The sequence below is a fragment of the Vipera berus genome, assembly GCF_964194415.1.
Source record: "Vipera berus genome assembly, chromosome: 2".
Taxonomy (NCBI): domain Eukaryota; kingdom Metazoa; phylum Chordata; class Lepidosauria; order Squamata; family Viperidae; genus Vipera; species Vipera berus.
In genome coordinates this window covers 277,439,432-277,453,923 of record NC_138203.1, presented here as the reverse complement: position 1 = coordinate 277,453,923, position 14,492 = coordinate 277,439,432, and the positions used below count along the sequence as shown (strand labels likewise).

At 42.5% G+C, this 14,492-nt stretch overlaps 2 protein-coding genes across 2 annotated transcripts; both read right to left on the bottom strand.

The window, feature by feature from the left end:
* Positions 1–1,481: 1,481 nt before the first annotated feature.
* Positions 1,482–13,521, bottom strand: LOC308663006 (zinc finger protein with KRAB and SCAN domains 5-like; the record flags this gene model as incomplete). The annotated part of the gene is made up of 5 exons (XM_081319150.1): positions 13,463–13,521; positions 2,663–3,236; positions 2,295–2,412; positions 2,093–2,175; positions 1,482–1,640 (listed from the first exon to the last, which is right to left on the bottom strand). The coding sequence occupies exons 2-5, from the start codon at positions 3,068–3,070 to the stop codon at positions 1,482–1,484; spliced, it is 768 nt and encodes a 255-aa protein (XP_081175276.1). The 5' UTR covers positions 3,071–3,236; positions 13,463–13,521.
* Positions 6,802–11,885, bottom strand: LOC308660989 (uncharacterized protein). The gene is made up of 4 exons (XM_081315645.1): positions 11,718–11,885; positions 11,516–11,598; positions 10,931–11,057; positions 6,802–9,892 (listed from the first exon to the last, which is right to left on the bottom strand). The coding sequence occupies exons 3-4, from the start codon at positions 10,962–10,964 to the stop codon at positions 8,421–8,423; spliced, it is 1,506 nt and encodes a 501-aa protein (XP_081171771.1). The 5' UTR covers positions 10,965–11,057; positions 11,516–11,598; positions 11,718–11,885; the 3' UTR covers positions 6,802–8,420.
* Positions 13,522–14,492: the final 971 nt, after the last annotated feature.

Here is a 14,492-nt window from a genome sequence, read left to right as displayed (position 1 = left end):
TAGAGATGAAAAGCTGGGTATCATCAGCACACTGATGAAACCCCACTCCAAAACCACGAATGATCTCACCCAGCGGCTTCATATAGATGTTGAACAGGAGAGGCGAGAGGACCGACCCCTGAGGAACTCCACAAACGAGAGGCCTTGAGACCGACCTCTGCCCTCCTGCCAGCACCGACTGCGAACGTCCCAGGAGGTAGGAGGAGAACCACTGGAGAACAGTGCCCCTCACTCCCAATCCCCTGAGACGCCGCAGTAAGATACCATGGTCAATGGTATCGAAAGCCGCTAAGAGGTCGAATAGGACTAGGACAGAGGAACAACCCCTGTCTTGAGCCCGCCAGAGATCATTCACCAGTGCGACCAATGCCGTCTCCGTGCTGTACCAGGGCCTAAAGCCCGAATGGTACGGGTCCAGATAATCAGCTTCCTCCAGGAACAGAGGAAGCTGATGAGCCACCACGCTCTCAAAAACCTTCACAAGAAAGCAAAGTTTGGAGACCGGACGATAGTTGTTCAAAATAGCCGGGTCCAGGGAAGGTTTCTTGAGGAGGGGCTCTTTTGTTGGCAAACATGAAGATTCCAAACTAAGATTTTAGCAAAGACCAAGTGGATCTTTCCAAATGGATCACTACTGATCCTCCTATATCACAATTGGACTATATCACAACAAATGTAAGAGACAACCCTGTATCTTTGACCTGGGACTATTGCATGGTGTCACAAACTCCTGAAGTGCATTGGACGCTGTATCATGCTGGGTAAGAAACATACCCACGAGCTCCCAAACTTCAATGAAATTCTCATATCCATTTCTCTGCAGAGCAGAATCTTTCAAAGCCAAGGGGAATTTCTGGATGGCAATAGCTCCCCACCCTCAACTTAGCATGATGGCAAACTCGGTAAACAAGTGAAGACATCTCTGAGAAGTAAACATCCCTCTCAGGGCTCATCCATCCTTGGTTATAGCAGCTCACGCGCATTGGAGAGTCAATGACCACGAGTGAATACCAAACCCTGGTAGACAGAGCCTTGATCAACAGAGACCACACCATCCCTATGTGCAGCTTGTCCCTCAGATTTTTGCAAATATCTTCCGTGGCCTGGAAATGACTATTTTGTATTTTATGAGCAGAAAGCATTTTAAAAAAATCATTTCCATTAAAAAGGGAGGCTAGGCAGGTTTTCAGTTTTAATTCCAATAAATTTCCTTCTTCCATAAAGTCAGTTTGGCCAGGCTAGAGACTGGGTGACTGGGAGTACTAGTTCTGCCTTAGGCATGAATGCTGGCTGGGTAACTTTGGGCCACTCTCCCTCAGCTCAACCCAGGACAAAAGGTGGTTGTTGTGGGGAAAACAGCAGGAGCAAGGAATATTGGGATTGTCCGCTGCCTTTATTATTTACAAACAATAAAGACAGGATATAAATAAGCAATGTTTGTTACTAGAAATATCACCTAAGCCCCCCACCCAATGACCTCTCTACCTTTCTGAGCACAGATAGGGATTCTTACCCAGAGAAGCCAGATTCCTGGAATTCTCCAGCATGACTTCTCCGTGGAGTGCTTTTTGGGCAGGATCCAGCTGAGACCACTCCTCCGTGGAAAAAAACACGGCCACTTCCTCAAAAGATACAACATCCTGAAGAAGAAAAGAAATGTCCTTATTAACAGATAATCCCAGAATAATTTGATAGTTTTCTTCCACTAACTTCAAGGGAAGAGCTTGCAATAATATATGTCTAGGGAGATTCTCAATCAGGTCAGGATTGTCCCAAAGATCCTTTTCAAAAGGGAAAAAGCAGTATATTTCTTTTTAATGTTATGTGAAAATGACCCTGGGAGATAGAAGGAAGAGCCCCAATGCTCACAATTCTCTGGTCAATGAAATCTGAGAGTGAAGAGGTGGGGGTGGAAAAAGCGTCTTGCAAAGCATCTCCTCAGAAGGGAGAGGGTAGGCTAAGCTAAGTGTGAATGTTCAATGACTTGATGTCAAATTCATATTGCTTAGAAGCAGCAGTTTATTACACTGAACTCTAGAACAAAATGAAATCTATCCAAGATTCATGGACCTTTTCTGAATTTTCTCCTTACCTGAAGTAGTGGTTCAGCCAATCCTTCAGCTCCACCACAAAGAGGAGGTGACTCTAAAAATTCCAAGGACACCTTTCTACTCTCTGTGAGGCATAGAAAAATGGTGGATGCACATTTGTTAAAGAGAGAAATTGCAATGAAGTGCAGCAAAGAACCAGCTAAATGTTGAAATTTTACATCACACAGAAAAAGCATTTGTTACCTAGCGTGGTACCCTGACTTCGACCTTTCTGGAAGCTTTCCTGGAACAGTAGCTCATGAGAAGATCTGAATGAATCTTTCCCTGCCTTGGGATACTCAGTTACAGCTTCCAAGGATTTCTGGATATGATGTAATACGAGAAACAAAGGAAGAGCACAGAGATAGAAATGAATTATCATATTGCACCTTCAAACTAGCAGACCATAATGTCCATTGCCAAAAGACCAAAACGGAACGAAAGAATTGCCCCCAATACATCCTCTGGAGGAATAGAACAAATGGCCTTAGGAGTTGATAATCCCAGAAAATTCTGCCAGAAAAGAATTGACAAATACAGAGTGATTCTCTTTAGAGGCTACATTCTCACACCTGCAATTCAAGTTTTTCTTCCTTCTGACTCAGCAAGAAGCCTTCAGCCAGGGCCACTGCCTGGGAACTGGTCTCTGCTCCACACTCCCGCACCCATTTTCCCATCTCTGGGGGAAGGAAAGCCAGGAACTGCTCCAGGAGCACCAGGTCCAGCATCTGGGCCTTTGTGTGTCTTTCTGGTTGCAGCCATTGACAGCAAAGGCGGTGAAGCTGACTGCAAACATCTCGGGGACCCCTCCCCTCCTGGAACTGCACATTTCTGAAGTGACAGCATTGGAGCTCTGAACTGTTGGCTTCCTCTTCTTGTCTCTTCTGCCCAGGAATTGCCCCATTCTTCCCACAGCTCCAAGACTGAGCAGCTGGAGGGCCTTTTCCAGCTCCTGCATCTGCTGGGCACTGTCCCTTCATCTTCTCTCTGGTCTCTAATCCAGCTCCAAAATGGACTGATGGATCTGCACAGGTCTTCCTAATCACAAGAGGTCTGGCCGAATCTCCTAAAGGCCATTCAGCCCCTCTTCCCACACAAGATGCTTAGAACTCCAAAGGAACCACGAAAGATTTCCAACTTATATCTCTGAAATGGAAAACAAAAAAAAAATCCCAGAAATACAGTGTTACCAACTTAACTGAGGACACACAAAAACCGAAATAAGAAATTCTTATGAATAATATCTGGGAAGAGGGGGAAATATTAGTAGGTAGGTTGACCTGTCTGTGTGTGGGAAAAATTCTGTAGTAAGCTGGTGGATCAACTTCTATCAAGGACTAAACATTATAAATTTAAAATGTTTTTGATTTGTTATTCCTACTTATTTGTTCAAATAATTTTGATGGCTGCTTGCAGTGTGAAAAGCAACCTCTGTACAATCCAATCATATAACTGTCTCAGGTGACAATCAGCCATTGAGGTGAGTAGCTTTCTAAATTGATTTAATAGGTAAATCAATCACTATTTGAATTTCCCATAAAACTTTAGCCAGCAGAACCCCATTAAACTCCTGGCCCAAACTGCTGTGGCTCCCTGAGAAATCACAATCAACAAACTACCATTCAATGCAAACAGAATAATACCAGAATCAATAAACCAGCTATGGCTTAACATGGATGTTTTCATTCTGGTATCTCCTGGAAAGAGGTTCCCCACTTTTAGCCTAATCCTGAATGGCTCCGACCTTTCTGGCGATATTGATTCTCTTCCAGGAGGCAAAGCAGCGCGTCCGGAGCTTTGATTTCTTCCCTGCCCTTGCATGGACAGGTGGGGCAGGGGAACATGGGACCCCGGGCTCCCCCCTTTCCACGCCTCCCAACCTGATGAAGTTTTCCTTGTCTCCGTGCGCGGTCCAGCCCGTGAAAGAAACGTCCCCCCCACTTACTGAACTCCGGAGTCAGGTTTTGATCTCCATCCGTGCAAAGCTTCCTTGCAGCCTTTTGGAGTCCTGCCAAGGTTTTAGCCTAAGGCTCGCAGCGGGGAGGAGGCAGGGGGAGAGAGAGAGAGACCGAGAGAGCAGAAAGGCCCCTCTAAAACGGGCGGAAGCACTATCAGCCTGTTCTGGACCTGCTGGAAGAGCGCATGCTCAGTTCTCTCCTGAAGCGGGGGCAGGTGAGGACTTTGTAACGGCAATCCACGGAGCCCCCTGGTGGATCCTGCACGCAACGCTAGATAGACGCTGCAAGGGAATAGTGGAGATCGGCAGGTTCCATCCCAGTTGCAATGTATGGCAGTGAATGTTGGACCATAAAAAAGGCTGAGAACCAAAGAATCGAGGCCTTTGAACTATGGTGCTGGAGAAGACTCCTTGATTGCTCTTTAGAAGGCCAGATCCTGAAGCTAAAACTCAAATACTTTGGCCACCTAATGAGAAGGAAGGACTCACTGGAGAAGAGCCTAATGCTGGGAAAGATTGAGGGCAATAGAAGAAGGGGACGACAGAGAATGAGGTGGCTGGATGGAGTCACTGAAGCAGTAGGCGTGAGCTTAAATGGACTCCAGAAGATGGTAGAGGACAGGAAGGCCTGAAGGAACATTGTCCATAGGGTTGCGATGAGTCGGATACGCCTTCGCAGCTAACAAAAGCATGTTCCATTCGGGCCTGGGATGAAGGGCATTGGAGTAGAAGGAAAGGGTCCCTCTAACATTTTAATTTGTCTCCAGCAGGCAACATTTTCTAGACTTTCCTTTTTGAATGTCTAAGAACGATTTGCCATCTTGTGAATATTGACAAAATCTCTGTGGAGGCTCAAAAGAAACAGGAGCCTCTCTTTCAAGCCCTGGTTATGTGATGTGGTTTTTGGCAAACTCAGTCCTGAAGTGAGGGAAGATAAAGGGTCTGGCAAGTCACAACATAGGAAGTGAAGGGTTAGGAAAATTAAAATGTGTATTGATTTTTTGTTTGGTGAGTTCAATTACTACAGCTGCCTTTTCAAATTCTGGCCTCTGGGTGGTAAACTGTGGTTCAAAATGACAAGCGGCAGCAGCAAAAATGAGGATAATCCTGAAGAAATGGCATCAAAAGTAAACAAGTTCCAAAATGGAGAGAAAGCTCAAATCATGGAAGTTGTAGAAATTTTACCTCAAAACAAGTGTCCATGATGGAGAAATGAATAGTGTCTCATAGGTGAGTGGAGAAAAGGTGGAATTACAAAATGCAGGAAGGCAAACCTTGAGGAGTACATATAAAGTTGAAATGCCATGAGGGGAAAAAGGAAAATGGCTTCATTTCAGTATTCAGTTGGGAACACAGCTCCGGAAATATGAGTAGGAATTCTGAAGACAATGTAAGGCAACTGCACTAAAGAAAATACCAATTTTCTTCTAGCGAAAGGATCTGAAAACTTCCATGGTTTGAAGAGATTAGTCTGGGTTTAGCAGTGGCAGTGCAAGAACAACAAAGAGACTTATCTAAATTAATGAAATAAAGAAATGGGGAAATAGAGTTAAGAAGTAATTTAAAAAGAATGCAATTAGCATCTCTCTCTCTTGCCAATAGCATGGTCCTTTTCAGCAATTTTTTTCCACTCTTTAATATACTTCAATTTTAAAAAGTCTTATGAATAACCATGTCAGTAATATTTAATTTTATTTAAATCCAAAATTAATTTTATTCAAATGTAATTAGAATCCAATTAACTTTAAATAAATCCAAATTATTTAAATTGGCTTTAAAGGTAAAGGTAAAATTTCCCCCGCACATGCATGCTAGTCATTTCCAACTCTAGGGGCTGGTGCTCATCTCCGTTTCAGAGCCGAAGAGCCAGCGCTTGTCCAAGGACATCTCTGTGGTCATGTGGCAGGCATGACTAGACGCCAAAGACGCACGAAACACTGTTACCTTCCCATCGTAGTGGTCCCTATTTTTCTACTTGCATTTACGTGCTTTCGAACTGCTAGGTTGGCATAAGCTGGGATGAGTAACAGGTGCTCACTCTGTTACGCGGCACTCAGGATTCGACCCGCCAAACTGCCGACCATCTGATCGACAAGCTCAGCGTCCTAACCCACTGAGCTACCCCTTTTATCATATCATAAAGGCAAAATTACAATACCATTTAAACCTATATACCACTTCACAGTGCTTTACTGTACTCAATAAACGGTATACAGAGTCACCCTATTGCCCCCCACAAATTGGGTCCTCATTTTACCGGCCTCAGAAGAATGGAAAGTTGAATTAACCTTGAGCCTGTGAGAATCAAACTGCTGCCAGTCAGCAGAAATAGCCTGCAGTACTGCATTCTAACCACTGCAGCATTATGGCTGTAATGCTTCAACATATTTGAACATGGACTTCATGGCTTGTCATTCTGGTTTCATTTCTGAGAGGAATTCATCGTCCTGAAACTCTTTTCACACAGGATACATTGATATATATGTGACTTTGTTCTATTGCTTGTGCTTGGAATTATGTTGAATTCCAATACAGGTAGTCCTCGGCTTACAACAGTACGTCTAGTGAGCATTCAAATTTACAACCGCACTGAAAAAAGTAAATTATGACCATGTTTAACTTTTACGACTGTTGAACCATCCCTCTGGTGACGTGCTATACATTCGGATGCTTGACAATTGACTCACATTGATTATTATTTATTATTATTTATTAAATTTATATACCGCCCTTCTCCCGAGGGACTCAGGGCGGTGAACAGGGCACATATAAATAACAAATACAAAAATTAAAAAGAGAATTAAATAATCGCCCAATAAAACAATACAGTATAAAAATCAATTAAAAACCCAAAAATCCCCCCATCAGGCCAGGCCAGCTTGTTCGAATAAGTGGGTCTTCAGACCGCGTCGGAAGGAGCGAAGGTCCGGTGCTGATGACAGTTGCATGTGATCCAGGGTCATGTGATTACCTTTTGCAACCTTCTGACAAGCAATGTCAATGGGGAAGCCAGATTCACTTAACAACCAGGTTACTAATTAAACAATCCCAATGATTCACTTAACAAATGTGGTAAGAAGATTGTAAAACGGGGCAAACCGCGCTTAACAAATTTCTTACTTAGCCACATAAATTCTATGCTCAATTGTGCTCATAAATTGAGGACCACTTATACAGGTAAATCATTGATTAAGGAATGGAATCTGGATCAGAATTCCCATCACTAAGTGATACGGTCATAAATTGTGACATCGCATAAGCCAAGATCAATGTTGGGAAGGTCCCAGCGCTTTACCCGCTGTCCATTAATAAGAGAAAACCACAGAGAGGAATTAAAGACAGACCAGGATTTGTAAGAGTAAAAATATTGTTGTATACTACTACAGGGTAGATCGCTTGTATGTAGACTGAGAGATTATGCCCTGGAGACAAATTCCTTATGTGTCCAATCACACTTGGCCAATAAAGAATTCTATAATAGTAATATTTAACAATATATTAGCAGTAGAAATAGTATAATATAGCATAGGTGGACTATAGTATATAATGTTGCAATAGAATAGTATATTATACAGAATATTGTATAGTATAAATATACTAACTACCTAGTATAAGAGAACATAGCAATAACTTACACCTTGTTTATATGTTTTACTTTTGTATCTTGAATATCTTTTCAAAATAAAACATCTCCAAAACCCTTATTGGAGAAAGAAAACTTAAATTGTCTAGAATTCATACTTTTAATGGATCTTTTGAGCTCAAGTCAATCAAACTAGGTATGGTTTAAAACGAACCTGTGACAAATTGATGATAGTGGCTGGATCAGCTTTGATTCAAGGGACTCACTAGGTTTTGTGTATGAAAACAAATTTTAGCTGCTAAAGGAAGGGATTTGCTCAGAAGCTCCAAAATTTTGCAAGGAACAGCCAACATTCTGGATCGGGCATTTTATTGGAGCCTTCCAAAGACAAGCAGGGATGTGAAAGTTAGAACACCAGAAAAAGGGCTGGGTCCAGATACTTGGCCCAATAACAGAATAGAAATACTGAGGCAACAGCAAGAGGTATCAGATTACCTCTAATAAAAATTGGTTTTTCACCTAAAAGATGGCTGAAGAATAATGGGATAATTGTGTTTGATATTTTGGAATATTTGAAACAAGAGGAGGCCTTTGACTATTTGGACTTGGTAAAGGTCTTTCCACACTCCGTGCATTTGTAAGGTCTTTCTCCTTTGTGATTCCTTTGATGGATTATAAGAGAATCATTATAGCAGGTCTTCCCACACTCCATGCATTGATATGGTTTCTCTCCTGTGTGGATTCTCTTGTGAGAATTAAGATTACTCCTACGAGTAAAGATTTTTCCACACTACATGCATTTATAAGGGGTTTCTCCTTTATGATTCCTCTGATGCATTATAAAAGAATCATTATAGCAGAAGGTCTTCCCACACTCCATGCATTGATACGGCTTCTCTGCTGTGTGGATTCTCTTGTGAGAATTAAAATTACTCCTATCAGTAAAGGTCTTCCCACACTCCATGCATTGATATGGCTTCTCTCCTGTGTGGATTCTCTTGTGAGAATTAAGATTACTCCTACGAGTAAAGCTCTTTCCACACTCCATGCATTTATAAGGTGTTTCTCCTTTGTGATTCCTCTGATGCATTATAAAAGAATCATTATAGCAGAAGGTCTTCCCACACTCCATGCATTGATATGGCTTCTTTCTTGTGTGGATCCTTTTGTGAGAATTAAGATTACCCCTATCAGTAAAGGTCTTCCCACACTCCATGCATTGATATGGCTTCTCTCCTGTATGGATTCTCTTGTGAGAATTAAGATTACTCCTACGAGTAAAGGTCTTTCCACATTCCATGCATTTATAAGGTGTTTCTCCTTTGTGATTCATTTGATGTCTTATAAGAGAATGATTATAGCAGAAGGTGTTTCCAGACTCCATACATTGGTACTGTTTCTCTCCTGCGTGGATCCTCTTATGGCAGGTAAGATTACTACTGTTCCTAAAATCCTTCCCACACTCCATGCATTGATATGGCTTCTCTCCTGTGTGGATCCTCTTGTGGGAATTAAGATTACTGCTACAAGTAAAGGTCTTTCCACACTCCACACATTTATAAGGTCTTTCTCCTTTGTGATTCATTTGATGTGTTATAAGAGAATAGTTATAGCCGAAGGACTTTCCACACTCCATGCATTGATATGGCTTCTCTCCTGTGTGGATCCTCTTATGGCAGGCAAGATTACTACTCTTCCTAAAATCCTTCCCACACTCCATGCATTGATATGGCTTCTGTCCTGTGTGGATCCTTTTGTGGGAGTTAAGACTACTGCTACAAGTAAAGGTCTTTCCACACTCCATGCATTGATATAATTTCTCCTCTGTATGGATAGTTTTATGGTGAATCAGAGCTCTTTTGTTGCTAAAGCTCTTTCCACACTCCATACATTTATATGGTTTCTCTCCTGTGTGGATTCTCTTGTTAGAATTAAGATTACTCCTACGAGTAAAGGTCTTTCCACACTCCCTGCAGGTATATGGTTTCTCCTCTGAATGTGTCCTTTTATGCGAAATGAGATGATCAGATTTATTAAAGCTCTTTCCACATTCCCTGCATTTATTTTTTTCTTCTCCCATATCAATGTTTGTATGGCTAGGAAGCCAACTGACCCAAGCAATGACTTTTTTAATTCCACTTTGTGATATCTTTGTTTCATCACTCTTTGGGTGCATCTGATCTGCAAACTTCCCTTTTATCTCTTTTGATTGGATCGCTTGGCATTCTTCCTTGCAATTCTTATTCTCTTGCCCATGAAAGCCTTGAAAAAAGAAAAATGAAAACTGAAGCAAGAATAGGAGAACAATCAAATCTTTTCTTCTGAAATTTAGTCAAGAAATCATCAATACATTTTGCCTCTTTTGTTGGCAAACATGAAGATTCCAAACTAAGATTTTAACAACGACCAAGTGGATCTTTCCAAATGAATCCCTTCTGATCCTTATATTATAATTGGGCTATATCACAACAAATGTAAGCGACAACCCTGATTTAATCTTTGACCTGGGACTATTGCATGGTGTCACAAACTCCTGAAGTGCATTGGACGCTGTATTGGGCTGGTTAAGCAACATACCCACCAGCTCCCAACTTCAATGAAATTCTCATATCCATTTCTCTGCAGAGCAGAATCTTTCAAAGCCAAGGGGAATTTCTGGATGGCAATAGCTCCCCACCCTCAACTTAGCCTGATGGCAAACTCGGTAAACAAGTGGAGACATCTGAGAAGGGAACATCCCTCTCAGGGCTCATCCATCCTTGGTTATAGCAGCTCACGCGCATTGGGGAGTCAATAACCACAAGTGAATACCAAACCCTGGTAGACAGAACCTTGATCAACAGAGACCACACCATCCCCATCCCTCAGATTTTTGCGATTATCTTCCATGAGAAGGAAATGAGTATTTTGTATTTTATGAGCAGAAAGCATTAAAAAAATCATTTCCATTAAAAAGGGAGGCTAGGCAGGTTTTCAGTTTTAATTTCAATAAATTTCCTTCTTCCATAAAGTCAGTTTGGCCAGGCTAGAAACTGTGTGAGTGGGAGTACTAGTTCTGCCTTAGGCATGAATGCTGGCTGGGTGACTTTGGGCCACTCTCCCTCAGCTCAACCCAGGTCACAAGGTTGTTGTTGTGGGAAAAACAGCAGGAGGAAGGAATATTGGGATTGTCCACTGCCTTTATTATTTACAAACAATAAAGACAGGATATAAATAAGCAATGTTTGTTACTAGAAATATCACCTAAGCCCCCCACCCAATGACCTCTCTACCTTTCTGAGCACAGATAGGGATTCTTACCCAGAGAAGCCAGATTCCTGGAATTCTCCAGCATGACTTCTCCGTGGAGTGCTTTTTGGGCAGGATCCAGCTGAGACCACTCCTCCGTGGAAAAAAACACGGCCACTTCCTCAAAAGATACAACATCCTGAAGAAGAAAAGAAATGTCCTTATTAACAGATAATCCCAGAATAATTTGATAGTTTTCTTCCACTAACTACAAGGGAAGAGCTTGTAATAATATATGTCTAGGGAGATTCTCAGTCAGGTCATGATTGTCCCAAAGATCCTTTTCAAAAGGGAAAAAACAGTATATTTCTTTATAATGTTATGTGAAAATGACCTTGGGAGATAGAAGAGCCCCAATGCTCACAATTCTCTGGTCAATGAAATCTGAGAGTGAAGGGGTGGGGGTTGGGGGCGGAAAAAGCGTCTTGCAAAGCATCTCCTCAGAAGGGAGAGGGTAGGCTAAGCTAAGTGTGAATGTTCAATGACTTGATGTCAAATTCATATTGCTTAGAAGCAGCAATTTATTACACTGAACTCTAGAACAAAATGAAATCCATCCAAGATTCATGGACCTTTTCTGAATTTTCTCCTCCTTACCTGAAGTAGTGGTTCAGCCAATCCTTCAGCTCCATCACAAAGAGGAGGTGACTCTAAAAATTCCAAGGACACCTTTCTACTCTCTGTGAGGCATAGAAAAATGGTGGATGCACATTTGTTAAAGAGAGAAATTGCAATGAAGTGCAGCAAAGAATCAGCTAAATGTTGAAATTTCACATCACACAGAAAAAGCATTTGTTACCTAGCGTGGTACCCTGACCTTGACTTTTGTGGAAGCTCTCATGAGAAGATCTGAATGAATCTTTCCCTCCCTTGGGATACTCAGTTACAGCTTCCAAGGATTTCTGGACATGATGTAATACGAGAAACAAAGGAAGAGCACAGAGATAGAAATGAATTATCACATTGCACCTTCAAACTAGCAGACCACAATATGCATTGCCGAAAGCCCAAAACGGAACAAAATAATTGCCCCAAATACATCCTCTGGAGGAATAGAACAAATGGCCTTAAGAGTTAATAATCCCAGAAAATTCTGCCAGAAAAAAATTGACAAATACAGAGTGATTCTCTTTAGAGCTGCTAAGGCTACATTCTCATACCTGCAACTCTTCTTGAATTTTTTCTTCCTTCTGACTCAGCAAGAAGCCTTCGGCCAGGGCCACCGCCTGGGAACTGGTCTCTGCTCCACACTCCCGCACCCATTTCGCCATCTCTGGGGGAAGGAAAGCCAGGAACTGCTCCAGGAGCACCAGGTCCAGCATCTGGGCCTTTGTGTGTCTTTCTGGTTGCAGCCATTGACAGCAAAGGCGGTGAAGCTGACTGCAAACATCTCGGGGACCCCTCCCCTCCTGGAACTGCACATTTCTGAAGTGACAGCATTGGATGTCTGAACTGTTGGCTTCCTCTTCTTGGCTCTTCTGCCCAGGAATTGCCCCATTCTTCCCCCAGCTCCAAGACTGAGCAGCTGGGGGGCCTTTTCCAGCTCCTGCATCTGCTGGGCATTGTCCCTTCATCTTCTCTCTGGTCTCTAATCCAACTCCAAAATGGACTGATGGATCTGCACAGGTCTTCCTAATCACAAGAGGTCTGGCCGAATCTCCTAAAGGCCATTCAGCCCCTCTTCCCACACAAGATGCTTAGAACTCCAAAGAAACCACGAAAGATTTCCAACTTATATCTCTGAAATGGAAAACAAAAGAAAATTCCAAAGATACAGTGTTACCAACTTAACTGAGGACACACAAAAACCGAAATAAGAAATTCTTATGAATAATATCTGGGAAGAGGGGGAAACATTAGTAAGTAGGTTGACCTGTCTGTGTGTGGGAAAAATTCTGTAGTAAGTTGGTGGATCAACTTCTATCAAGGACTAAACATTATAAATTTAAAATATGTTTTTGATTTCTTATTCCTACTTATTCATTCAAATAAATTTGATGGCTGCTTCCAGCATGAAAACCAACCTCTGTACAATCCAGATCATATAACTGTCTCAGGTGACAAACAGCGATTGAGATGAGTGGCTTTCTAAATTGATTTAATAGGTAAATCAATCACTATTTGAATTTCCCATAAAACGTTAACCAGCAGAACCCCATTAAACTCCTGGCCCAAACTGCTGTGGCTCCCTGAGAAATCACAATCAACAAACTACCATTCAATGCAAACAGAATAATACCAGAATCAATAAACCAGCTATGGCTTAACATGATGTTTTCATTCAGGCATCTCCTGGAAAGAGGTTCCCCACTTTTAGCCTAATCCTGAATGGCTCCGACCTTTCTGGCGATCCTGATTCTCTTCCAGGAGGCAATGCAGCGCGTCCGGAGCTTTGATTTCTTCCCTGCCTGGCCCTTGCATGCACAGCTGGAGCAGGGGAACATGGGACCCCGGGCTCCCCCCTTTCCACGCCTCCGAACCTGATGAAGTTTTGGTTGTCTCCGTGCGCGGTCCAGACCGTGAAAGAAACGTCGCCCAACTTACTGAACTCCGGAGTCAGGTTTGATCTCCATCCGTGCAAAGCTCCCTTGCAGCCTTTTGGACTCCTGCGAAGGCTTAGCCTAAGGCTCGAAGCGGAGAGAGACAGAACAATCGCAGCCTGTTCTGGACAACGCACCGAGCATGTCTCTCGAACTCCTGGAGGAGCGCATGCTCAGTTCTCTCCTGAAGTGGCGGAGACTGAGGGCTTTGTAACGGCAACCCAGAGAGCCCCCTAGTGGATCCTGCATGCAACGCTAGATAGACGCGGCAATGGAATAGCGGAGACCATCATGTTCCATGCGGACCTGGAATGATGGGCACTGGAGTAGAAGGAAAGAGTCGCTCTAACATTGCCTGTCTCCAGCAGTCAACATTTTCTAGACTTTCCTTTTTGAATGTCTAAGAACGATCTGCCATCTTGTGAATATTGACAAAATCTCTGTGGAGGCTCAAAAGAAACAGGAGCCTCTCTTTCAAGCCCCGGTTATGTGATGTGGTTGTTGGCAAACTCAGTCCTGAAGTGAGGGAAGATAAACGGTCTGGCACAGTCACAACATAGGAAGCGAAGGGTTAGGAAAATTAAGATGTGTATTGATTTTTTGAGTTCAATCGTTACAGCTGCATTTTTAAATTCTTGTCTCTGGGTGGCCAACTGTAGTTTAAAACGACAAGTGGCAGCAGCAAAAATGTGGAAAATCCTGAAGAAACACAAGTTCCAAAATGGAGAGAAAGCTCAAATCATGGAAGTTTTCGAAATTTTACCTCAAAACAAGCGTCCCAGATGGAGAAATGAATAGTGTCTCATAGGTGAGTGGAGAAAAGGTGGAATTACAAAATGCAGGAAGGTAAACCTTGAGGAGTACATATAAAGTTGAAATGCCATGAGGGGAAAAAGGAAAATGGCTTCATTTCAGTATTCAATTGGGAATACAGCTCCGGAAATATGAGTAGGAATTCTGAAGACAATATAAGGCAACTGCACTAAAGAAAATACCAATTTTCTTCTAGCCAAAAGAGCTGAAAATTTCCATGG